Source organism: Aethalodelphis obliquidens, unplaced genomic scaffold, assembly GCF_003676395.1.
Source record: "Aethalodelphis obliquidens isolate GAN/ISIS:26980383/991018 unplaced genomic scaffold, ASM367639v1 scaffold70, whole genome shotgun sequence".
NCBI lineage: Eukaryota > Metazoa > Chordata > Mammalia > Artiodactyla > Delphinidae > Aethalodelphis > Aethalodelphis obliquidens.
Genome location: NW_020838014.1, coordinates 250166 through 277127, shown reverse-complemented (window position 1 = coordinate 277127; position 26962 = coordinate 250166). Strand labels below are relative to the sequence as shown.

At 47.7% G+C, this 26962-nt stretch overlaps 2 protein-coding genes across 4 annotated transcripts in view; one reads left to right on the top strand and one right to left on the bottom strand.

Moving 5' to 3' along the window:
- INKA2 (inka box actin regulator 2) overlaps positions 1–9313 on the top strand; it is an 11992-nt gene extending 2679 nt beyond the window's left edge. Inside the window, exon 2 of the mRNA XM_027091154.1 lies at positions 8068–9313. Within this exon, the coding sequence (XP_026946955.1) occupies positions 8068–8910 (843 nt within the window). The 3' untranslated portion in view covers positions 8911–9313. The remainder of the gene's footprint in view (positions 1–8067) is intronic.
- Positions 9314–18747: 9434 nt separating this feature from the next.
- Positions 18748–26962, bottom strand: part of RAP1A (RAP1A, member of RAS oncogene family) — a 68020-nt gene continuing 59805 nt past the window's right edge. For 2 of the 3 annotated variants that reach the window (XM_027091155.1, XM_027091156.1), the window contains exon 8: positions 20239–21994. The gene's annotated coding sequence lies outside the window, so the exon portion shown is untranslated. Of the gene's footprint in view, positions 21995–26962 lie in introns of all 3 variants that reach the window. The other variant, XM_027091157.1, reaches the window with a different exon arrangement.

Genomic DNA, 26962 nt, shown 5'->3' with positions numbered 1-26962 from the left:
TGTGTGTGTGTGTGTGTGTGTGTGTGTGTGTGTGTGTGTGTGTGTGTTCATCCCAGGCAGAATCTTCCCTGCTGGTGCTTGGCTTTGCCCTAAGTTAGTGTGTGCCCAGGAATGGCACTCATGTAATACTAGTCAAGTTCTACATTCATTTATGCCGTTAAATTCCCTTCAAGAAGCATACGTTCTACAGACACTGTGGGTTAAGGCTGCTGGAAAAAGAAACATCAAGGAGTTGTGAAATTTTCTTTGTCGAGGGTGTTGTGCACTCCTCTCCTGCCTCCTGGTCCTGCCCTTGGCCCAGAAAATCTAGACAAGAAGAGTCTAATCTTGAAAACCAAAGTAGCAGATTTCCCAATTTCCTGAAGCAGAAAATTTGCATTGTAACAAGTGAGCACTGGAGGGACGCTGAGAATTTGGGGATCCTGGCTCAATTAGGTTGATGTCTGGAGAACTGGCCCTTCTCCCCTGTTTGGAAGAGGACAGGGATCTGGTTTCAGGGCTGAAATGTAGCAGGAGAGTAGCAGCAGCTGACACACTTCTTCCTAAGGATGAGGGGGTCAGGGCTGCAACTACTCAGTAGGGAATATATCTCTCCCCCCTCCAGCAGCCAAAGAGGGGCCCTGCCTGAACACAGGCCTTGGGACCAGCTGTTCCTTATACACTGCTCCCTTGAGGGCTTCCAACAAATGGGGTAGACATAGGCACACAGAGGAAGCAGATGTAAGATGCTCACAGGGTGTTGCTCATGAGTTCAGATCAGTGTAGAGCAAACAGAGTGCATAAAGGCTGAGTAAAGTACAGCCAGGGTGGGAAGGCTTCCTGGAGGAGGAGGAGGTTGATGGAACCAGCTCCTTTAATGTCGATCCTAGCTGAGGCCTGGTGAAGCAGCAGAGAGACTTCTCTCAGGCTGGGGAAGGTCCTTCTAGAACAACTTGGTGTTCCCAGAAGGCAATTATCTAGCCACTAGTGGCCACAAGTTCAGGAGATTCTGGTACATGGAGGAGGACCAGAGCATAAAGACAAAATAAGGAGGAAATAAGAAGGTGATAGAGGAGGTACATTAGGAACAGCCTTCAGCTCTTGGGGCAAAAGAGCAAGTTTCCTGAGGCAGAAAAAAGCTTCTGCAAAGGATCTCATAATGTGGTCTCCCTTGATGTTTAGAGCTAGAGTGAAGAGGACTTTGCTGGGGTGTGCTGTAGTCAGTGGGAAGAGCATGGAGCACAGGATTTGGGGTCAGACCAATCTGAACTCAAAACCTGGCTCTGTGTGACCCTGGCAGATTATTTGACGTCTCTGTTCCTTAGCTTTCTCATCCGTAAAATGGGCTTTTAAAAGTACCTACTTTATACAGCTACTGTGAAGATTATGTCAAGTGCCTCCCCAGCTGTATGTCCCTAGCACATAACACAGTACCTAATGTGTTGTAAGCACTTGGTAAACTCACAGTGATGAACTGATCAGACTGGTGTGCATGTGTCATTCGTTCACAGAACACACTTATTGAGTTCGTACTATGTTTAAAGCACTTTGTCAGGCACTAGTACTTTGGTTACAAATATAAACAGACACCGATCCTGCTTTCAGGAAACTTAGAGTTTAATGGGAGTGATAATAATAACAACATATATTGATGTTAACAGTTACTGATATGCCGGATATCTCAGGTATTATGTCAGTTGCCAAAGCAACACTAAGAAGTTGCACTTCCATTATTCCCATTTTATAAATGGGACATGGGGAGGTTAAGTGGCTTGGCCAAGGTATAGAGCTGATAAGTGGCAGAACTACGATTCAAACCCAGCCAGTCTGACTGCAGATCTCACACTCTTCGCCAGTATATGCATGCGAATGTCTTGTATAGAAACGGAGGATACGTACTAGATGAGAGGCACACATTCAGTGCTCTGAGAGGGAGGAATTACCTCCAGCTAGGGGATCAGGGAAGGCCTCATGGAAGTGGTAGCATTTGAACCACACCTCGAGGGATAAATAGGGATGGGAGCAGGAGAAAAAGAGCATTTCAGGCAGATGATGAAACGACATGACCAAAACGTGCAGAGATGGAAGTAATGGGGGTGTTTGAAGACTGTCTAGAGGGGACATTTGAAGACTCACTGGATTATGGCTAGAACATAGGGTATATGCAGAAAAAGAGTGGGCAACAGGGCTGAAAGAGCTGTTGAGAGCAGAAGGGGGGGCGGGGTTGAATGCCATGCTGAAGAGTCTGACCTTTTCCATATGCATTTCCGAGCAGCGTGGTTAGAGACGTGCCCTGGGATCTAGGAGGTGGTTGGGGTGGGGATGGGGGGAGGGAGGAAATTGAGGCGGGAAGATGAGGTAGAAGGTTATTACAAGAGTCCACACAGGAGAGTATGAAGGCCTGAATCAGAAAGGAGAAAAAGAAGGTAACCCTTTGAGGTCCCTTGGATGCCCAAGGAACTTGGTTCACTGGCTGCCTTGGAGAGGGGCTAAAGCTGGACAGGGGAGAGGTGAGGCTGAGAGGCAAGCCCCCTGCAGGGGCGAGACTGGGCCCCTCTCTCCGTCTGTCTGCCTCTTGCCCAAGCACATGGCCCCCCGTAGACTGTTCAGTTGGGAGAGTGGGCTCATCCGTCTCACACTCCCTCCTTTCTTTACCCTCCTCCCTCCTCCGGCTCTTGGCACAGTTTCTACCTTACCTTCCTGTTGAGAGTTCCAGCCAAGAGCAGGGGGCTGTGAAGGTCCCTATTCACGGAGCTGGAGAATGGGCCACTTGGCAAAAGCTGGGCTTTTCCCATTTCCGGCCCTGAACCTCCTTCTAGCTTCCAGTGGGGCTGAAAGGAACTGTGTGGGGATCTTGTGAGTAATGGGGGTGGGGGGAGCGAGGCAGGGCACACTGCCAGGTCCATGGGCAAAGCTGGAGCCTGTGTCAAAGGATTCTGGCTGAGCTGGGAGAGGGCGTGAGATGGATGGATGGAGGGCACAGCTGTGGGATCAGTCAGGGGCCTAGGAGAGGGCTTGGGAAGGTTGCCGAGGATGCTGGTGTCACATTTTCCCATCCTTACTCCTCCCAAACCACAAAGGGCCCAGCGAGTGCCATGGAGGGGAGCTGTCCATGGGCAGCTGAGCCCTCACCACCCCGCGGAGGGATCAGGGCTGGAGGGCCAGGATGGTGGGGTTTGGCTTCCCAGCAAGCATCTTCCCCCTTCAGATGAGTCAGTGAAGAAACACCTTCAGTGGAAGTGAACCGAATTGGGTCTTGGAGTCCCTCCACGACTTCATGTTCTTCCTCCCTGTGTGATGATAATTGCCCTCGCACGTCCCACTGACTATCCTGGTTTCTTCTCACAACAATCCCATGAGGCTGAAGAGTCAGGGATTATGATGACATGGAAAGCTCACTGGCCTGGAGTCAGAGGGCCAGGCATGGGGTCCCAGTCCTGCCACTAATCCACCTCGGAACCTCAGGCAATAGATCTGTGTTTCCACTGGCGGTGCTCAAGATGACATCAGGTGATACTCAGACGAAAAGCTTAGTTTCGATAGATAGATGGATAGATAGATAGGAAGCGTTACCATCTGTTTATGGCAAGTGATATACATTTCATATAAGTTTCCATATACATCCATTAATTTATATAAACAGATTTAAGTAAAATATTAAGTAGGAGACTAGGTCATATATAGATATGGTGGAATCATCAAGGAAAGTCTAGGGAAGTGTGTTTAGGAAACACTGAGGGAGAAAACGAACCTCTCAGCTCCCTAGCTTCCTAATCCATTAAGTGGGGTAACTCCAACTGCCTCGTCAGACTCCCGGAGCAATTGTGGGCATCAGACGAGGTCATGTAGAAGACAGAGCCAGTGCTACACACGTGTGAGGGCTTATCATTTCACAGTCAGAATCCGAAGCACAAAAGGTTGGTGAATCTGCCCCATGTGGAGTGGCCGAGTTAGTCAGCTGGAGGGGGCCAGGTCTCCACAGGACGGCATGGGGCACTTCACAAACCCGAGGAGGGTGCCCGGGGGCATCCAGCTCCACCACAGGGAGGAAGCCAGGGGCTGGTTTAGATTGCAGTGGGAGAGATTAAAGTTTGACAGGAAGAAAATGTTTAGAATGAGACATTTGGAGGCCCAGAAGATGCTGGGCGTGGGAGATGGGCTGTGGGGTGGGGTGGATGCAAGGAGGGTGGTGAGACCTTTCTCAGAAAGGGTTCGCACAGCCGTCTCTAGGATACGCTTATCACGGGTGTTGTGCTTGGCGGTGGAGCAGGCTAGCTCTGTGCCTGTGTGCACACGTGTGTGTACAAGCGTGTGTGAGTGTGTGTGAGCTGGGGTGGAGAAAGATGGTAGTGCCTGTTAGAGCCATTCCCACTCAAACGAATCAGAACTAATTAGGCCTTCTTGTGACTTTTCCACCTGAGCCCTGAGGGCAGGTTGGGTATGACTTGGCACCGTCCCGAGGCACTGGGAGGCCAGAGAGGAGCTCATCACCTACAGCATGGGATTTAGTGTTCGTTTCTAGCTCGGGACTTTCTCAGGTTTGGCGCCTCTCCTTTACGCCCACCCCACGTTGCTCTCTCTTCTCCCTCTCGGCCAGAGAAACCTTGGGATCTGAGCGGGTCCCACGCTCTGGGGAAGACAGTAGCCTGCCCTCTGGCTCTTTCTCCTTGGGTGACATCACTCCCCCCGGGCTGGGAAAGGCAGCTCGCTTCTCCGTCAGGCGCCCCAGCCGATGCTCCTGCCTCCCCACTCCCTGGCCTCCCTGTTTCCCACACTCGGGCTTCCTTCATCCATCCTCAGCCCCCTCACAGCTGCCTTCTTGCCCTCCAAGGTCAGCGCTCTGTGGCTGGCTGACCGAATCTGGCTGGACCATGGGCAGGAGGATGCGAGGCTTCCCTTTTCCTCCCTCTGTGTGGTGCCAGGGTGGGAAAAGGGACCAGACGAGACGTTTCTCCTCAATCAGACCAGACAGGTGAACGGAATCCTATCACTACTGCGTGTTCAGGTTCACTGAGGAAGAAATGTTCTGGAAGTTCTCAGGAAGTCTTAAGATAACAGCCAAACTCCACCTGTAGGTCACGCATAAACACACATTACCTCATCTCGTCTGTCCAAAGTTGGACCAGGCAGGAACTCTTATTCCCATTTTAAAGAATGGAGAAATTGGAGTTCCCTGGCGGTCTAGTGGTTCGTAGGATGCAGCACGTTCACTGAAGTGGCCCAGATTCAATCCCTGGTGGGGGAACTAAGATCCCGCAAGCCGCGCAGGGCGGCCAAAAAGAGCAAGAATGGAGGAATTAAAAAACAGAATTTAAATAGCTTGCTCAGATCACACAGCTATTACATGGCAGAGCTGGGATTTGAACCCTGTTCCGTTTGTCTCCAGAACCCAAGATCTTAACCAATGCACTATCATTTTCCATAGGGCTGCAACTTCAGCTTTTATTTACTTAAATGGGGCCTCTGTTTTACGGGCATCCCTGAATTCATACATACCCACACATTCGTCCTCACTTTAAAAAGGTAGAAAATGTCAGCATTATTTCTTAAGGATTTTTCCATACTGGAAGGGATTGAATGGGGTCATTTCATTCCTCCCACCGCCTCTGACCTGGACTGTGTTTAGCCTTCTGGAAGGAAGCTGGCAAGCTCCGACTCTGTGCCTCTTGGTGAAATGAAACCTTGAGAAAGGTTCCTGACCCTTCCTCCCTGGGTAGTGACTTACTGAGGGCAGCAAGCAATTTGGGGTGCTCAGTGGTACTCAGTGTATGTTTTATGGATATGTAGTAAGTGCAGAGGTGCTAGCTGGGTTCTGGGGCAACACAATGATGTGTAGATCTCAGTCCCTGCCCCCAAGAAGTAGATGCTCAATGAATGTTTCATCAGTGACCCAGCACTTAAATGCACAGAGGAGCTGTGAGTAGCAGGACGACAGGGAAGAGCGTTTTAAGTATCACAGAAGAGGTTCTGATGGGAGTGTGGGGTGTATATGGGAGTGGATTATGCTTCTGAGTGGCGAGTGACAGGGTCGGAGGTGTGTGTCGGGAAGCCTGATTTGGTGGCCTGCAAGGAGGCTTCTGCAGCATTGCAGGGGGTAGAAGGGCAGATGTGCAGCATCTGGGGACAAGAACGGCCAGTGGGGTGGGAAAGCCAATTATGACCCTGAGGTTCCAGGTTGGGGTGAGTGGTATGAGGCAGGGGGCAGAAATAGGAGAGTCGGTGCAGCAGTTTGCCGGGAAGGGACCTTGAGGAGTTTGGTTTGGGGCTCAGAGTCTCCTGACTCTGCTCTGGGTCTTCCAGTTGTGGCTGAGCTGCCTCCAGAAGGAAGGGGTCAGGAAGGTAGAAGCCAAAGAGGCCAGAGCAGGGGGCTGTCAGCAAGCGTGGCCACGCCACAGGCTGTGTCTCCTGATGCTGCTGCTGCCACTCAAATGGAGCATGCTTGCCCAGCAGCCTGGCAAACCCCAGGCCATGAGGCCCCGAACCACCACTTCTTCTTGCTCTTTCTTGGGGAAGGTGCAGAGTGGGGGCAATCCTACACTCAGCAACGGCTTCCTTGCCCTCAGTGACAGTCAGTCCTCCACTGTCTGTTAGCACTGCTGGCTCAGGAGAGCCTGGGCTGGCCCCTAACCCCCACCAAAGCCCGAGTTGGCAGGGGAGGGTGTGACCCTAAAGCCTGAGAGGGTCAGCTGCCAGCACAGCGCTGCAGAGCCTCTGCGCCTGCCCTCCCAGGCCCTGCACCCCTCCACCCTGTGGGCTTAGCTCTGTGCGTTAGGACAAGGCTGGGAGGTAAGATGATCCCGGTGGGTCTCTGGGGGGCTTAAGAAACAGATGGTCCCCTTGCCTGAGGTTTGCCGTTGTAACATGAGCAGATCTGGGGAGGGAGCTGGCGGAACCAAGGCAGCTTGGGCCCGGGGACGGGAACCTCATGAATGTTATCAGACAAAGCATCCCCTGCCCAGCCTCCAAACTCGGCCCTCACCCAAGTCAATCTCTTAGCCCCTTCCAGCTGGCACCTGGGACTCGGGCCTTAGACACCCATAGAGGGGCTGGGGAACTGGCCCCCAGTGTCCCCACTCTTGGCTAGGACAGCGGAGCCAACTGGGCCAAGAAGGCAGGAAGAGCACTGGAGCCAAGTTTGAGAGCAGCTGAGAGGGGACAGGTGTTGGGAAGGGAGAGAAGGGCTGGGCAGAGCTGGGCAGGGGTCTCAGCAAACAGGAGCTTCGTGGCTCCTTATCTGTCTCCTGACCTGCCAGATGTGAACAGCAGTGAAAGGAAACCCCAGGCCTACCCTCCCTTTCTCTTAGGGAATCTGAGCCCCTCCTCTTCCCTAGCGTCCCTCTCAGCCCTCCTCCACTGCCCAGCCATCCTGAGGCAGTGCTTGGTGGGTAGGACTCTAGCATTTGGAGTGAGACGTCCTGTGTTTGAGTCCCAGCAGCGTAAGCCATGTGACCTTGGGCAAGTTACTTCACCCTCACCGCGGTTAACTCATATGTTAACATGAGAATTATAATACCAACCTCCTAGGGTTTATATAAGGATGCAATGAGATGATGTGCACAGAATACTTAGCTCAACTCCTGTTACACGGTAACTGCTCACAAATTGTTATTGTCTTCATCATCCTCATCTCAGGGAGGCTCAGGAGAAGAGGGCACAGACACAAAGGACACAGGTGGCCACCGGAACTTTCTGTACCGTCAAACTGATCTCAGTGCCACCTCTTACCTTCTATGTAATCTTGAGCTAGTTACTTTTGTGCCTCAGTTTCCTCATCTGTAAAATAGGAACCATAATACTACCTCACAGAGTAGTTGGGGAGATTAAATATAGATTAATTATACATATGCATATATGTATACATATATGTAGCTCAGGACGGTGCTTGTCTTAGCAAGTCAGCTGCCATTAATAGTATTTCCTTTATCCAGCCATATCCGTGTCAAAATTCCTCCTCTCCAAGCCCTGATCTGCACTGTACTAGGCTGTACAGAGATGGGGTCAGTGGCAGGCCGGAATGACCCTGGAGGTGTGTGTTTGGGGAACAGCCCTTCCCCCTGGCTCACAGGCCCTGTGCTCTCTCCCCTGCAGATGTCCATGAAGGAAGTGGGCGATGGCTTGCAGGATCAGATGAACTGCATGATGGGGGCGCTGCAAGAACTGAAGCTCCTGCAGGTGCAGACAGCACTGGAGCAGCTGGAGATCTCTGGAGGGGGTCCTGCCCCAGGCTGCCCTGAAAGCCCCCGGACGCAGCTGGAGCCCCGTCAGTGGGAGGCTGGCAGCGGTCCTGCCACGCCTGCGGGCTGCTCCCCCTCCAGCCAGCCCGCTCTGGGCAGCAGCGCCAAGCTTCCATCTCCTAGGAGTGTGTGTGGGAGGGATCTAGCTCCCCCGCCCAGGACACGGCTGCTAGAGCACCAAAGCTGTGCCCAGCGGGGGCCAGAGCTGGTGGAACCGGATGACTGGACCTCCACGTTGATGTCCCGGGGCCGGAATCGACAGCCTCTGGTGTTAGGTGACAATGTTTTTGCGGACCTGGTGGGCAACTGGCTGGACTTGCCAGAACTGGAGAAGGGTGGGGAGAAGGGTGAGACCCGGGAGGCAGGAGCCCCCAAAGGAGGGAGGGGCCCGCCGCGGGAGCTGGGCCGCAGGTTTGCCCTAACAGCAAACATCTTTAGGAAGTTCTTGCGTAGTGTGCGGCCTGACCGTGACCGGCTGCTGAAGGAGAAACCAGGCTGGGTGACACCCACGGCCTCTGAGCCCAGAGCCGGACGCTTGCAGAAGGGCAAGAAGCGGGGCCATTCCAAGGGCTCTGGACATTGCCCCTTCCCAGGTGCCTCGGAGCCCAGACGAGGGGAGAATCCTTCCACCAGCTGCCCCAAGGCCCTGGAATCCTCACCCTCTGGCTTTGATGTTAACACAGCGGTTTGGGTCTGAATCCTAGAGGTAGAAATTTGACTGACCCAAAAGGGCCCCTGGGAAAGAGGCCAGGTGGTATGGCTTTCAAAAGCCTAACTCCAAGTCCCTTCCGCCGAGAAGGGAGGGAGAAGCAGCAGCAGGTCTGGAGCAGAGCTGACAGGCCTGTAGTTGGGCGAGGCTGTACTAGGGGCTGGCTGGTGGGGGAGGCAAGAGTCCTTGGACAGAGAGAGAGAGAGAGAATGTGTGTGTGTGTTGCTTTGGGGCTGGAGGTGACAGCAGGAGAGGGGCAGGGGGAGAAGACCAGGAAATCCTGACATGCCTTCACTGCCCCCAAAGACCTCAGTGTAACATTCTGCATGGATCGGGCACTGGGGCCACAGGTTCCCCAGAGACATCGCCAATAAAGACCTTGTTTCTCGTGTCCCCAGCCTCATAACTGTTTGCTTCCTTGGCAAAGCGCTGCTCCAGGCACAGGTAGTAAAGCCTGGCCCTCCTAGGAGTGGGAGCAGAGAGGCAAATTCCCACCCCCTTCTGTTGCCCTTGAGATTTCAGCCCATCCCTGGACCCTGAGAAACGGCTGACTAAGGAGTGTGTGTAAGGAGTGCTTGGGGAAGCCCCAAGCCTTTCCAGAAGCACAGGAAAGGAAAGCTACTATTTGTATAGCACGTTAAACGTCTGAAAGCCTTTTCATATCCATTATCTCCTTCGTAAATGGGCAAGAAAGGCAGGTATTATCCCCATTTTCCAGATGAGGAAGTAAGCCTGGATGTGCTACCTGTCCAAGTACAGGCCGCAGGCAGGGGCTGACTGAAGAACAGATGCCGGGCCCTGGAATCACACACACTCCTTCCCCAACACCCTGTCTCCAGCTCAGAACTTCCACCCAGGGCACAAGAACATGTGAATTCACCAGTGAGGCAAGGTGAGCCAAGAAGAAATACGCACTCATTTTAAAATGCCTTTGGCCTCATCTTCCCACCTTGTCCAGGACAACCCAGGGTGGAGGGGCAGCAGCTCAGCTCCGGCACCCGTGGCTACACCTAAAGCCGTGCTGGGCACGTGGCCCGGAGAGCAACGCTGCCAGATCCAGGGCCCGCCTGCCTGTCCCTCCCACCCTGGCAGGGAACGCCCACTGGCTGGGAAAAGACAATGCTGGTCCCTGTTTGGGCCGAGCCTGACCAGCAGGGCAATCCGTTTCTCCTCCCTCACCTCCTCCTGGCTGAACTCCCCTCTGCCTGATGGGGAGTGACAGCTGCAATTAGAGGCAAGCCGCCTTCCCGCCCTCAGAGCATTTAATACCAAATTGTAGAGGAAAAAATAACAAGACAGGCTCTTCCTGCATCCTGGACCCCTGGGGGCAGAGATGGAGGGAGGGGGCTTAGAGTGAACAGCCCCACAGCTCTAGTTGGGAAGCGATTAGGGTCACCCTCAAATTCCCACACAGTCAAATGGTAGATGTGTAGTTTTCAGTGGCAGAAGCTACAAGAGGAAAGGTGCTTATTAATTTTTGTGTGTGTGTGTGCGCGCACAATGGCTATTGGCCAGGCAGTGTGCACACGTCTTTCAAACTTCAAAATGACCCCAGAAGGTATTGTTAATACCTGGTAATTCAGTGGAGGCTCTGAGGGGTCCTGTAAGCTGCCCATATGAGGTTACTAGCAAATGAAAGAACCAGGATTTGAAACAGAGGGATGTCTGGCTCCAAAGCCTGTACTTTCCTCGTGTCTCCCTGGAGTTTACCAACCGAGCTAGCCCTTTCTGGAGGAGGAAGCCCCTGCCCATCCTTCCTGTCTCCCCACAGAAACCTGAAATCCATCCTGGGTGAAGGCCCATCGGCTGTGGCTGCCTCGGGTGGTGGAGTGATGTGTGTGTGTTTGCACACGTGTAGAATGTGTGTGTGTGAAGATCCCACCCACTGAATCGCTGAGTCTGGAGAGGAGGGAGCCATGGGCTGCTGGATGGGGGAGAAGCTACCCATCAGTTACTCAAGAAGGCACCAGCTCCGAGTCAGGAATGATCCTACAGGAAACCAGGTCACCTCTTGGCCATTCATCTGTGATGCATCAGTTTTGTGGACAGTCACTGCGATTCAGACCAACTGAACAAAACTTTCTGAACACTTCCCAGTGCCAGGCGTTGTGATAGGAACTAAGAACAGAGCAATGACAAGGACCCAGTTCCTGACTCAAGGGGTCCAGTAGGAAGAAAGAAGAAACTCTTAACCCAAAGGTTAGCCAGAAGGGATCCAAGGGAATGAAAACTCACTGCAACTTGGGCCAGAACAAAACAATGAGTGACACATGCTGCCACAAAATTCGCAGGTGTTGGGCACTGCCTGCTTCGTGCTCTTATTTCCTTCTTACCACATTCTGGAAATAGCTGCTGTTACTCCTGTTTCACATGGAGAGGCTCAGAGAAGTTTAGCAACTTGCCGAGGGTCCCAGTGCCAGAGCTGGGATTGAAATAGTTCCAGCTGACTTGCAGGCTTGCGCTTTTCACACCGCCCCACAAACTGTCCATATTTACTCCAAAGCCAAGTCAAGAGGAACAACAACAAAACCCATCCTCCCCGCATTATCCACGCATGGAGAATAAATGGAATGCTGGCTGCCAGTGGCGGAATTTTGCCCGGGTCTTGACAGGGCTGATGTAGTGCCCCGTCCCGTGCTTTGATGATGAAAGATTAGGGCCGATTCATATGTGTCCCCCCACCCCCATTACTTTTCCTTCTCCGTCCCCTTTTGGGCTCCTGCCGGGAAAATGATGGAGACTATTTTACTGACGCTGAGGGGAGAGGTGAATGGGAATGCGTGCGGCCTAAGTGATACAGGAATGTGGGGGGGGAGCCATGTGTGAGGGGAAGTAGTGGAAGGAAGCTGAGAGAAATTGACAGCTTAATGCTGCCCCTGGGGCTCATTTTATGGTTAATTAGGACATGCAAATAAGCTGGAAGTTCATTTGATACCCTCCCTGGCATGGGGTCCGCCTCCCACCTGGCCCACTTCCCTGGCAGGTACCGGGGTCCCCTGATTGGCTCAGGCATCTGCTCGGGACCCCACCTGCTTCTCTGTGGCCCTGAGACCAGAGTGTGTCTGTAGATGATCCCTGGCTACAAGCAGGAGCTAGAAGAGTCCCTGTGGCCGGAGGGCCTGCCTAGTCCCTTTCTCTTCCCATCCCTTCAGCCCTGGGACCCCTCTTGCCCAGAGGGTCCCTCTTCCTCAAGCACTTCCGCTGCACCACCCCTCAGGTGGAGAGCCGAACTCAAACTTGCCCCGAGGACCAGAGACCTGGCTCAGCTCTGTCCCCGCCACGTGGCCCTGTTCCGCAGAGCGCTGTGGCAAGCGGGGCGCCCCCATCTTTCCCGAGTCACAGCAACACTTCCTACAGGGCCTCCCTAAAGCGGGAGCACAGCCTGTCTCTCGGCAGGTATCTGGCTATCAGTGCCCGCCAGGTGCCTTCCCCAGCCAGGGCAGTCACGGCGCTTCTGCTGGTACCCGGGCATGGGCACTGGATTCCGGAGCCAAACAGGATAGGAGACCCACTTGCCCGTCACTGTGTAAGCTACAGTGGGTGGCTTAACCTCCCTGAACCTCACTGTTCTTGGTGTGAAACGGCGAAAACGCAGGGCTGCTGTGAGATGTGAAGGACGTGAGGCACCTCGGCCTCTAGAACCCAGCAGAAGCTCGGTATGTATCAGATGAGTGACCGTCACTTCAGGCGCGGACCAAGTGACCGAGGGCCAAAAACAATGAAAGATCAAGAACAGCTTTCTCAGAGCCTTGGTCTGCTCTTCTGGCCCCATTACCTCACAGAACTGTAACAAGGATCAGAGAAGACAATAAGTGTGAACATGTTTTTGTACATTGTAAAAATATTACCCGGATGGGCTATTTGCCAAATGGCAAACAATTTACACTTTTCCGTGGAAGGATATGTGTGTGCACGTGTGTAGGGGGCTGGGTATGGAGGGGCAGCAGCATAGGCTGAGCTCAGGAATGATGCTTGAAGACCCCCCACTGCCTGAGGATGTGCTCTAGGGAGCACCCCCACCCCCGCCCGCTCCCTCACAGTAAACCCTCAGGGCCCGCGCATTCCTGGCAAGGACTAGAGAAGTGCACGAGCCAAGTTCTGATGGTTTTGAGGAGTCAGTGTCGCCACCCCACACTCTCACCCGCATCGCTCTCTGAAATCATCTTTGTGTTACTGGTCAGAGAGGCCTCCAAGGAACAAAGAGGGAGGGAGCCCTTCTCGGGCACCTACTCCTCAACACAACACTTGGGGCAAAAATAATCTGGCAGGGAGCCATGACTGCACCTCACACTCCGCCTTTTCCCTGTATCTTGGCCAGGCTGGGCCCTGGGTCCGGGAGGGAGCAGGGTCTCTGACTCTCCACCAGGTCTCAGGCCACAGCTGCCGCACTTCTGCTCCCTGGCTTCCACTCCACTGAATCCATTCCCTGTACGCCCCTCTGGACCCATCCCTCAAGACAGCCACCCTGTTCCGGGGGCATAGGAATCACTGCCAAAAATGCCCTCCTGCGAGCTCTGCACCTCCGGCAGAAGCCCACCACGACCCAGCTCTGGGCTCTCCGCCCTGCCCCCTAGTTCTTCCCACTGGCCGGGGCGGGGCGGGGGGCGGGTTCAGGCACAGCAGATGCCACCTGGTTTTTGGGGGAGGTGCCCCCATCCAAGGGAAGAATCAGGTTTTGTTTCCCTGTTTCCCCCGCTCTGCACATGTTACTCCCCTGGCTGCTTTCCCTTTCCTCCTGTGCCTCCCCCTCAGGCCCCTTCCTCACCTCCCCCTGCCGACCAGAGGGCCCGCAGCTGCAAGGAAATGCTGCCTGGGCTCTGGGAGGACAGAGGAGGTGAAGGAAGTGTCTTCAAGATCCTGTGACTTCATCCTCATTGGGCCTGTCTTCCGTGGGTGTCTGGAGGCCCAGTCCTTCCCAACAGACCCCAATGGACTTTCTCAGCCTTACTTCTGGGCACTTCCCACCCCCCAACTTGATGCTCCAGGGAGGTGAGCACTTTGCTCCAAGCTTGGGGTTTTTATGCCTCTAGGTCTTTGCATTGCTGTTTCCCCACTGCCTCTGCCCGGCTGACCTGTTAACGCACCTTTCACTCTGCAGTTCAGAGGGCATCTCCTCTGCGAAGCCCTCTCCAGGGGCTTTATCTGTGCCTGTACCCAACCACAGGAATTACTTTGTAAGTCACCCTAGCAACTCCTCTCCCACCACTCCTGTACCTCCAGCACCGCGGAGCACAGGGCTCTCGACGTGACCTCCACTCCTCAGAGTGAACCCTCTGCTGAGCCCGGCTCCTGCATCTCCTGCTTTAGGCAAGACCAGCAGTCAAGGCCCCTCAGCTGCCTCCCCAGGCCCACTTCTCACTCAACTCCTCAGTCCACTCCCCAGGAGAGGGGAGCTGGGGCCAACATCACTTTCAAGAGAGTAAACTCCCCAACCTGAGCCCCCCTCCCCAAGCTGTTGTGTGTTGCCCTCTGTCTCTGGCCCGTTGCTTTGGCGTCTCCACCCTAGCTCTCCAGGCCAATTCTACTGTAACACGGGCTGTCTGAGGAGCCCTGGCCCTCCCCTCCCACCCAGCTCCCTGCCCCTGGCATGCTGTCATCCAGCTGCCCAGAGCTCAGGTCCTGCAGATGACCGCAGCCACTTGTCTTCCATGCCTGCTCAATCCCAGTGGCTCCCTCTTTCCATCCTGGAGGACATCGCTTTTACCCCAGCCTCCAAGTTTTATCCCCTTCTACTTGCTCCCTCCCAACAGGTCGTCCTGACCTGGCTCATCCCCTTGTCCTTTTTGGCAACAACATCTGGCCCCAGCCTTACCCTACCATAGGAGTTTTTCTTAACCTGCTTTGCCAGGGATCCCCGCCCCTGCTGGGGACATCGAGTCTGCTAGATTCTGCTTCCCCCATTGTGATTGTGGAGGGTCAGGGTGGGGCAAGGGGGAAGGAAGTTGAGAGCTGGGTGCTCAGCGCCTTCCCTCCCTCCAGCCCCACTACTGGCCACACTCCAGACATTGTCTCCCAGCAAGGCAGCATGCGTATCAGTCGTTTGTGTAGAAGTGGTGGGAAAGGGGAGGGTATCAGGCATAAAAAGTTTTCTAAAAGCAAGAAGTAGCAACATTTGGAGGTTCCTCCAAATGGTGTTCAAGTACAGCAACTGAAATCCCTGCATAGACTCTGCTCCTCAGGCAGAAGTGCCAAGGCTGGTGACTTCATCCTGGACGGCCACCAAGTAGTCACTCAAAGCCTCCTACGTGCACTGCCTAGGGACGGGCCTAGGGAGCTTCCTCCTCATCACAGGGAGCACCGGGCAGACTGACTCAAGCAGGTGTTAGAATCCCCGATCTGAGGTTCCAAGCATCTGTTCAAATAAGTCAATTTATATTCCAGAAAATACGGGGTTAGGGGACTGTATCAGTGATTTCAAAGGCCCAAAGAATTCCAAAGCTCCTGGTCTTGGCTTCGGGACCCTAAAGGGAACATAGGGATCAAATATCTTCTTTAAACTTCTCCATTAAATGTATCCCCTCCCAGGCAAGGCAGACAGGGCCCAGTGCCTAATCCCACAATTCCAAGTCCTACTTTCCGTAATGGGAAGACTGCATGCTTAACGCCGCTCCTTCAAACTCCCCAACCCACCCACCTAGAGAGATACTAGTGATGCAAAGGGCAAGGGAGACGGGGGCTACAGAAGTGTGGCTTGGCTTTCACCCGCAAGGGAAGGCCTGAATGATGGGGTCTTGGTGGGAAAGTTGGCACCTACCCAATAGGAGTGGATTAAGGGAAAGAGCCTTCTTAATCAAAATGGTAGATCCCCAGGGAAAGGAAGGGGCTGAAGGGCCAGAGGGGCTGCTGTCTCCTGCTGTGAAGTAACAGTAAAGAAAGGAAAACTTGGGAGGGTGTGAAGGTGGGAACTAATTACACACCCTGTAGGTACCAAAGGGTCTGAGGGGAGAATTATGTCAAGTGAAGCAGAGGAATACAGAGCAAAAAAAAAAAGCCTTTTCTCTTAAATCCTCCCTAACATCTTGGAGTGCCGAAGTGTTAATGCTGGTTCCCTTCTAAACGGAGCTTGTGTTTGGGAATGATCACAACGATAAGCCTCAGAGATCATCGTCATTAGAGAAAGAGGGAGAATGGAGTGCGATATGAAGCCTGGGAAGACCACTAGAATCCGCGGGGAGTAGGCCTTATGACCTCGTAATTGCCAATCCTCCTCACTTCTGAAATCCCCCCATCCCTGTCCTCTCCAAGTCTCACCCAGATGATGCTATGCGCTTGTTATTTGCTTAGCTCAACCTACTAGTTGCTGACTTCTTGTTTCAAGGCCTGTCATGATAGGGCTCCAGCCTCTTCTCTCCACATTAACACCAACTGAAACTAGATCACTCCTGGTTCCTGTTTCCTGCGCTTGCTTTTTCCTGCAATCTGCCTGTAACACCTGTTGAAAATTCCACCCTTTAAAGCCTGGTTCAACTCCCCTCTCTGGAAGCATTTCAGATCTCCTAGAACAGAACGCATCTGTCTCTTCTGTCTCATGCTACTTTGCTTAAAACTTCTTCATGGTACCTTTTATTAGTTCTTTGTAATCTACCAGTTTCTATCCCACATACTGTTTGCCTTCTGCCACTGTAGCCGCCCATGCTCCTATCTGGGTCAGCTTTTTCCCTTACACGCCTCCTCAGTGGACCACTCCTATTAGCACACAAACATGCACTGTTTCATCCAGCTCAGCAGTAATCCATGCCTGACATCTCCACTGTCTTTCTTTCCGTTTTCTCCTACACCTACTCCAGACACTGTCCCCTACCACTCCACTGACAGCCCGTCAAGGTCACCAGTGACCTCTGTGTTCTCCTTTGCTAATTCTCCGTCTCCCAACCTCATGACAGAATCCTTGGATCGCTTCTGTCTAGACTCAACCCTGGTGATCCTATTCAGCTTCATGTTCTTAAATATTAAATGTAAGCCTCCTGTCCAGACCTCTTCCTCTGAATTCCAGACTCATATCCAGCCACCTATCGTACAACTCTAGAATGTGACACACTTTTCACACTTAGTATGTTCAAAGCCGAATTCCTGACCCCCTCCCTCTGCCCCTTCCAAACCCGCTCCTGTCATAATCTTCACTACCTTACTGGTCAAAAATCTTGGAGTCATCTTTGACTCTCTCTCTCTCTCACACACACACACACACACACACTCACTCTCTCTCTCTCTCTCTCTCCATGTGTCAGCATTTCCTGTTGGCTCCACTTTCCTACCTGATTATTCAGTACCCTAACTGGCCTCTCTGCTTCCATCCTGGGCCCTCTACAGGCTATTCCTAAATAGTATTCCTTATGGTAGGCCGAGTCAGACCATGTTTTATCCTCTGCCAAAAGCTCTTTCGTGGACTCCACTCAGTAAATGCGGAAGGAAGTGTCTTCCCCCATCCCACTACCTCTCTGTTACCTCCTATTACTCTCCTCCTTGATCCCTCTGCTCCAGCCATGGAGCATGGATCCTTCGACACACCAGGCATATGTCCACCTTATGGCATCTGCAGACCCTTCCCACTGCATGGAAGGCTGTGCTTTCCCCCAGGCAGGTGTATAGGCTACATATTTCCAATATTTATGCAAGAGCAACTTCAGTGAAACCTAAACCTGTGACCCACTACCACCACATTCCTTCTGCCCAGCACTCCTGCCCCTTTACACTGCTTAACTCTTCTGCATAGTACTCATCACACACACACACACACACACACACACACACACACACACACACACAGCTTTTGCCAGCTGCCAGAAACTCCACGAGGGAAGGGATGAAGGGATTTTGGTTTGTATTATTCCCCGATGTAGCCCCAACACGCAGACCAGCACCTGGCATACAGTAGAGGCACAATAACTATTTGCTGGTAGGCCTATAAGGATCATGCCTTGTTCTGCTTTGTAAGCCCTACAAGAACTTTTACATGGTTAAAAGTAGGCACAAGAACTTGCATTTGGTTAAGTTTAAAAAAATGCACTGAAAACAACAGCTCAAAATAAGAGTCACATCACTGCTTAAAATGGGAAGGTTTATTAAGGTTTTTCCTCCAAACGAACAGCCAAGCCCATGCTTCTTAAGAGAAGCGATTAGCAGGAAATGTATGTCACACCTTGGGCCCAGAACCACAGGAAGCTTCTTAACAAGCCAAAGAACTTGCATCCCCAATTCACTTTTAAAGCTCTTGTTGATGTCTGCAAAACAGAATCCATGTTGCCTCCCAGAAAACAGAACTAGGCACCCAGTTCAAAGTCTCCAGCTGTTCTCAACAAGAGTATTGAAGCAAGATATGGCATTAAATAAGTGCACTACACATTCAACACATTCAACAAACCCAAGATGAAGTTATAGTAAGAAAAATCCATGTTCAATGCAATGTCTATGCTACATTTTCAAGAATAACTTGCATGTTTTTACATTTTTGGGGAATAGAAATGCTAAAAGCTGGGTGGTTAGACTGCCTCAAAGCTCACATTCATTTCCTCCCCGGCAAGATGGGCTCCTTCCAGATCCTGGACAAGCACCCAAACCACTCTGCCCTTTTAAGTTTGGAGCTGAGTCAAGAGGGGCTATTTTAACACACATTTAAGTAGCACCTTAAATAAGTACAAGACCCAAACAAAACAAAAGGTTATTTTACAAGTTATTTTCCTCCTCCGAATACCTGACAATTTCTTCACACTTTGGTTTCACTACACACATATTTATGAGTGTATTTTACGCCCTCTAACATTCTACTATGATTGCTTACAAAGGAAAATACTGAGGTAATCTTTGTATCTTTCTGTCCCTCAGTGCTGAAAACAAAAATCGGATACGTGAACTGACAAATATATGTGTACCTATGAGGATAATGAGGCAAACTATTTGAAACTGGGCAGGTCCAGAAAATGCAGAATGTTCATATGTGGAGAAAAACAGCCTCAGACCAAGTAACCTATGTTCATAAAGTTGGTAATAAAGATCAGTATCTTCCCAAGGATTGACTTTTTCCAAGTACATTCTAACTCCAAAGATGCACACGGTTTCACCAAGGAGTAAAAGGCAGCCGGCTATGATGGCAAACCAAGCTGCCAAATACAGGTTCGTTCAAAGTTGTAGGGAAGAGAAAAACACACCAATATCCATCTCTCTCTAAACATTCCTAAGAGAATTTGCCCTGTGGCCACAGTTCAATGAATTACAATGCTATTCATATCTCTGACGAATTTCTTATATCTTCTCTGCCCAATTAAACTGCAAACTCTTGAGGGAGGGCCTTCACACCTCTTTGTGAGGCACACAGTATTTATAGAATAGATGGCTTGAATATCTACTTTTAATTCAATGGTATAAGTGTTAACTGATACTGAAGCTCCCCCTGGTGGAGGGTAAAATTATAGATTATGTATTAACTTAGTTTCCAAAACTAAGATTGTTTGGGGACACTATGAAGCCATTAAAGTTGTTCGTATTCTAGTGGAAAAAAGCAAACTACCGACTGTGACATCAAGCCTCCTTTAAAGTAGATATTACTCATATAACCAAAGTTAATATACTTTAAATAGCCATAAATACTGATACGGCGTCAGTTCTTCAATATTCACCATATGAGATTCATATAATATCCTTGAGGACTTTTTGATTTTTCTGCTATAAAAATATATCGTATTTTCAGGCACCCTCCCCTCTGGAACCAAGACTAAGGACTTCACATAGGGACAATATAAAAGCACACCTATCTCACCTTCTGACAGGATACCTTTCCATCTTGCTCAGCAATGGCAGACTTCTTTGAGATAACAATGCATGTCTCTGAATTCAGCTGGTCCTGCTCTGCACACTACTGTGTGCCACAAGGGCATTTTTCTTCACAGTTCTACCTTTATCCCAAGTAGACTGTGTAAGATGTAACAAAGAAATCCAATACCTGTCGTCTTTTCCTACCATGTCCTAAAACAGAGGACATCGAGTTATGCTCCTAGTCAAGCAGACTGTAACTTGGGAGTTCTTCTTATTTAAAATAATTCCTACTTAATCTGGCAAATAACGACACAATCTATGTAACAGGTAATATTTAGAAATGTTTGCTCGCTTATGAGATGGTTATCTATGATTTTAAGTCCAAAGGAATGTTTGAGAGGTGAGTTTCAAAGCAGAATGACTTTAGAGGACCTTAAAATATGCTACACTGACCTGGACAGACCGGCCCTAATGCTTCACTTATTTTTTTTTTTAATTTATTGCATTTATGAGATTTTTGGCCCCTCAGTCCCAGACATAGGTATAACTGAATCAGTAGAAGGTAAGTATTAGGTAACTAAGTTTATTAGAAACTTAAAAGAATACAATTTCCAAATTTTCTTTTTACAATATTTTAACATTTTCTCAGGTTGGTCAGAGATTACATTTGAAATCTGATCTTTAAATTTCAATTTAGTAACTGATGGGGCTGACCACACTCCTAGGAAGTCTCAACAAGGCATGAACACTACTTCACACCTAGTTGCAACGAGACAGCATCTAGATCCCTGAGCAATGATTTAGACTTTCTAGGACTGGTTTCCTCCTCAACATTCAGGGACAAGGCACAGGGTTTCCTAAGCTTGTTTCTTTCCTTCTCTAGCACTTAAGTGGCTAACAAGCTGTTCTGCTCTACCTCTATGGTGTACATAAGTCATATCACCCTAGGTCCATGTCCTACTTAAGCCCCACTTTTTGTAAAAAACAGAAAAAAAAACTGGGAAGGAAAGGAAAAGCACCACTATATAGCCAGCTAAAAATTTAACTTAGCAATCTTTTCCATATGACTACCACTATACTACTTCATACACAGTTGAAGAAAAAGCAACTGACACATCCTTTATATGCTTTTTCACTTTTACCCACTTCTCTTAGATTCTTCGATCTATTATAAAGCAAACTTGAAAATATTTACATAACATTTCATTGGTGGACTTATACTCAACAAATTAACAATGGCAAAATGATTCCCTTGAAATTACAACCTGTGGAAGATTTGAAGTAGTAAAAGTTAAACCCTGATACAGTATTAAACTTATCTTTTTACATATAAAAATAATACACAGTGGGATATTTTATTCAATAAGATACAATCTTTAAGATCAAGAGAGAATATACAAAACTATTGTATGTAGTCTGATGTATTTTACTGTATAATAGGAATAAATATATATAGAACAGAAAGTGCGAGGTCTGTTTGTAGAGAAATCACCATTTACTTAGGGGTTTAAAGCCAAGTGTTCTGCAGGTACCAGCCAGGAAGGAGCTACTGCTGCATTTAAAACAATGTGATCATTATAAAATAAAGGCCTTAAATCTATAAACAATAACAAAAACACACAAACCAAATGAAAATGTACTAAAATTTAATCATCCATAAAAGCTGTAATTTAATCTGACAGTAAAACACAAGAAGCAATATTAGAGGTGGTTTAGTATATTATATATTTTAGCTTTGAAAGCCATAGAAATCAGTTATCCCAGTTTTTTTCTCTATAAAAGACCCATTTTTCCAAAGCATTATGCACAAACAATTTTAATTAGAATATAATGACAGAATGATATTTCATAATTTTTTAAATATAAAATGAAGTCAATGACTCAAAAAAGTTATCTGCTGCAATGAGTCTGAGGGGAAATTTTCATAATCTATATCATTACAGATATAAAGTATAATGGTTCAACTTTTTAGTGCTTGACAGGGAGGAAACATGATAAAAAGGTCAATATGAAATCATTTGATTATAGTAGCAATATCTAACATTTGAAATGCATCCATGCTCTTTTGTATAATCATATTAGAGTCAAGTATATTTATTTTCACATCTGTTATAACTGCTATTGCAAAGGAGAAATACTATTGTCTTATTTTCCAAGAGATATACACAGAGCAATTCTTTTCTCCAGGGAACTTGTGCAAACCAATATAAGATCTAAACTCTTCACATAATATATAAAACAGGAGAAGCCTCTTCAGATTTATTTTTTGAAGTCTGGAATGCTGGCACTTTCCAATTAGGCAACAGTTCTTCATTCCTGTAATCTAGAACATTGAATAGATACAGATATATATATACTGATATATATGGTTAACCTTGATGTCAGAAGATGATAGTAAATAAGTAGATACATAATAATACAGAGAGAAATAATGATTTTGGCTGATCATTATTAGATAACTAAATTATATTAAACATATATAGTAACAAGGCTATTTTAAACTCCCTTTAAAAATGTTTAAAAAATAGTTTTATTGTACTTAGTGGTTCACAATATATCTGGCAGTCCTGTCTGTAAAGAGGAAAACAGTGATTATTTCATTTCTACCCCAGTATCATCTTATTTTTAAAGGTTCCTTTTCCACTAAGGAAACAACTCATGCCTGCATCAACTTCCCAATGGAAATTCTTTATTCAACCATTTTATGATTATTTATACTAGGGTTACCTATTCCAATTCAGGCTAGGACAAGAAGAAATGATACAGAAAGAGCTGATGCCCATTTTCAAGGGCAGAAGACTCAGTTAGGTTTACTGCTCAGCAGAAAAGAATTAGGTTAAAGGAATAATTTCCTGAAGATGAATTTCTTTCCTCAGTTTAAAAAAGTAGGACATATTAGAAAGAGACTAACACGCTTCAGTATGATTTTGCCTAACGGCTAGGGCTAGGTAAGCTGCCCTTAAGGTTCACATACCCTTACTAAAACCATTTATAGTGGCTATTTAAATTTATTCCATATCTCAGTACTTCTTAAATGGGATCAACATAGCACTTCAAGTCTATAATCACAGCAAAATGCTCTGCAAAGTATTCTGATTACTAAGTGACCTGTTATTTGGTATTATCAAATATGCACAGAGATCTCAGGTAACATTAAATATATTGTAAGCTGAATTACCTATCAGAGCCTAAGAATTTATGCAACCAGGATGAAAGTCTTATTTCTAGATTTAGGTCAAGATTTCTTTCCTCTAAGGTAACACTCATAGTAGTACACTGTAGGGTGTACGTGAATGAATCTGCCCAATAGGCCAGGAGACGGCACCTCTTCCTTTAGACATAAGCTAAAAGGACATTTTCTGAGAACTGGACATTAAACGAGGGTCAGCTAAGATAATGATAAAAATGAGCCAGTCAGGGGCTTCCCTGGTAGTGCACTGGTTAAGAATCCGCCTGTCAATGCAGGGGACACGGGTTCAAGCCCTGGTCCGGGAAGATCCTACATGCCATGGAGCAACGAAGCCTGTGCGCCACAACTACTGAGCCCCGCACTCTAGAGCCGGTGCGCCACAACTACTGAGCCCATGTGCCACAACTACTGAAGCCCACGCGCCACAACAAGAGAAGCCACCACAATGAGAGGCCTGCACACCACAACGAAGAGTAGCCCCCGCTCGCCGCAACTAGAGAAAGCCCATGCACAGCAACGAAGAAGCAAAGCAGCCCAAAAAAAAAAGCCAGACAACTAACTGTAGAAGAGTTAAATACATTTCAGAACAGGAACTGGAGTTCTCATTTTTTTCTACCTTTGTACCCTTACCTAAAGAAACACAAATACTATCAACTTTAACAATAATCACCTTCAAGGAGCTGATGATTTATAGTTACTGACTCAAGATTTCACTAAAAGCCTAAGCAAGCATTTGGCCAGAAGCTGTTTTTCCAAAATCTCACTATCCAGAGGCAATCTGTGACCTTTACTCCTTTCTATTTTCCCTCTACTTCATTTCAAAAAGGGGTACAATTACTCAGTTGTTTCCCCTAAGAGAGTTTCATTCATATCTCTAAGGAAGCACATATTAGTTAATTTGATGCTCCAGAAGATGTAATCTACTAAACAGACCCAAGAGACCTACAAGAGTTTTAGCACAACCAACTCTCCTCTAAGCGGACCCAGTTTAGTAACAGTCCCATAATTAGCATCAAATTACATCATAAATCCACTCCATGAAAGTATTCTTTTATGGTAATGTTTACAGAGTTGATGAACATAAGTAAAAACTGTTCAGGGGATTTAAATATATAATTAAGGGAAAACAAATGGTCCCACATGGCCTGGTTGCTTACGTGATAGGCAGCGATAGGCAGCTTCAATGCGGCCACTAATTTCTCTCCAATGGGTTCACTTAATGAAAACTTAAGTGGTACTTAAAGTTGACTACTACCTACAGACCTACAGAAGAAACATTTGAAAGACGTCAACCCACACCTGAGAGGAAATGACTTCTAAAACTACACTGACATACCAACACACATCCAGCAGAATGGCTCAAGTTACAAAGACTGACAATACCAAATTTGGGGAGGATGTGTAACTCGTAAACTGCTAGTAGGTGTGTAAACTGGTACAACTACTTGGAAAAATTTCTTAGCAGTATCTATAGGCAACCTTCCAGAAAAAGAATTCAGAATAATGATAGTGAAGATGATCCAGGACCTCAGAAAAAGAACGGAGGCAAAGATCGAGAAGATGCAAGAAATGTTTAACAAAGACCTAGAAGAATTAAAGAACAAACAGACGAACAATACAATAACTGAAACGAAAACTACACTAGAAGGAATCAATAACTGAGGCAGAAGAACGGTAAGTGCCTGGAAGAGAGAATGGTGGAATTCACTGCTGTGGAACAGAATAAAGAAAAAAGAATGAAAAGAAATGAAGACAGCCTAAGAGGCCTCTGGGACAACATTAAACGCAACAACATTCGCTTTATAGGGAGGGGTCCCAGAAGGAGAAGAGAGAGAGAAAGGACCAGAGAAAATATTTGAAGAGATTATAGTCAAAAACTTCCCTAACATGGGAAAGGAAATAGCCAACCAAGTCCAGAAAGCACAGCGACTCCCATACAGGATAAACCCAAGGAGAAACATGACGAGACACACAGTAATCTAATTGGCAAAAATTAAAGACAAAGAGAAATTATTGAAAGCAGCAGGGCAAAAATGACAAATAACATACAAGGGAACTCCCATAAAGTTAACAGGTAATTTCTCAGCAGAAACTCTACAAGCCAGAAGGGAGTGGCATGATATACTTAAAGTGATGAAAGGGAAGAACCTACAACCAAGATTACTCTACCCGGCAAGGATCTCATTCAAATTCGATAGAGAAATCAAAAGCTTTACCGACAAGCAAAAGCTAAGAGAATTCAGCACCACCAAACCAGCTCTACAACAAATGCTAAAGGAACTTCTGTAAGTGGGAAACACAAGAGAAGAAAAGGACCTACAAAAACAAACCCAAAGCAATTAAGAAAATGGTCATAGGAACATACATATTGAAAATTACCTTAAACGTGAATGGATTAAATGCTCCAGCCAAAAGACACAAGCTTGCTGAATGGATACAAAAACAAGACCCATATATATGCTGTCTACAAGAGACCCACTTCAGACCTAGGGACTGAAAGTGAGGGAATGGAAAAAGATATTCCATGCAAATGGAAATCAAAAGAAAGCTGGAGTAGCAACACTCATTATCAGATACAATAGACTTTAAAATAAAGAATGTTACAAGAGACAAGGACGGACACTACATAATGATCAAGGGATCAATCCAAGAAGAATCTATAACAATTATAAATATATATGCACCCAACATAGAGCACCTCAATACATAAGGCAACTGCTAACAGCTATAAAAGAGGAAATTGACAGTAACACAATAATAGTGGGGGACTTTTAACACCTCACTTACACCAATGGACAGATCATTCAAACAGAAAATTAATAAGGAAACAGAAGCTTTAAATGACACAACAGACCAGATAGATTTAATTGATATTTATAGGACATTCCATTCCAAAACAGCAGATTACACTTTCTTCTCAAGTGTGCATGGAACATTCTCCAGGATAGATCACATCTTGGCTCACAAAATCAAGCCTCAGTAAATTTAAGAAAATTGAAATCATATCAAGCATCTTTTCTGACCACAACACTATGAGATTAGAAATCAATTACAGGGAAAAAAACGTAAAAAATACAAACACACGGAGGCTAAACAATACGTTACTAAATAACCAAGAGATCACTGAAGAAATCAAAGAGGAAATCAAAATATACCTAGAAACAAATGATAATGAAAATACGACGATCCAAAACCTATGGGATGCAGCAAAAGCAGTTCTAAGAGGGAAGTTTATAGCTATACAAGCCTACCTCAAGAAACAAGAGGAGTCTCAAATAAACAATCTTACCTTACACCTATCTAACCTTACATCTAAAGGAACTAGAGAAAGAAGAACAAACATAACCCAAAGTTAGCAGAAGGAAAGAAATCATAAAGATTCAGAGCAGAAATAAATGAAATAGAAACAAAGAAAAAAATAGCAAAGATCAATAAAACTAAAAGCTGGTTCTCTGAGAAGATAAACAAAATTGATAAGCCATTAGCCAGACTCATCAAGAAAAAGAGGGAGAGGACTCAAGTCAATAAACTTAGAAATGAAAAAGAAGTTACAACAGACACCACAGAAATACAAAGCATCCTAAGGGACTACTTACTACAAGCAACTCTATGCCAATAAAATGGACAACCTGGAAGAAATGGACAAATTCTTAGAAAGCAATAGAAAATATGAACAGACCAATCAGAAGTAGTGAAATTGAAACTGTGATTAAAAATATTCCAACAAGGGCTTCCCTGGTGGCACAGTGGTTGAGAGTCCGCCTGCCGATGCAGGGGATACGGGTTCGTGCCCCGGTCCAGGAAGATCCCACATGCCGTGGAGCGGCTAGGCCCGTGAGCCATGGCTTCTGAGCCTGCGTGTCCGGAGCCTGTGCTCTGCAACGGGAGAGGCCACAACAGTGAGAGGCCCGCGTACCGTGCAAAAAAAAAAGAAAAAAAAAAAATTCCAACAAACAAAAGCTCAGGACCATATGGCTTCACTGGGGAATTCTATCAAACATTTAAAGAAGAGCTAACAACCATCCTTCTCAAACTCTCCCAAAACATTGCAGAGGAAGGCACACTCCCAAACCCATTCTATGAGGCCACCATCACCCTGAT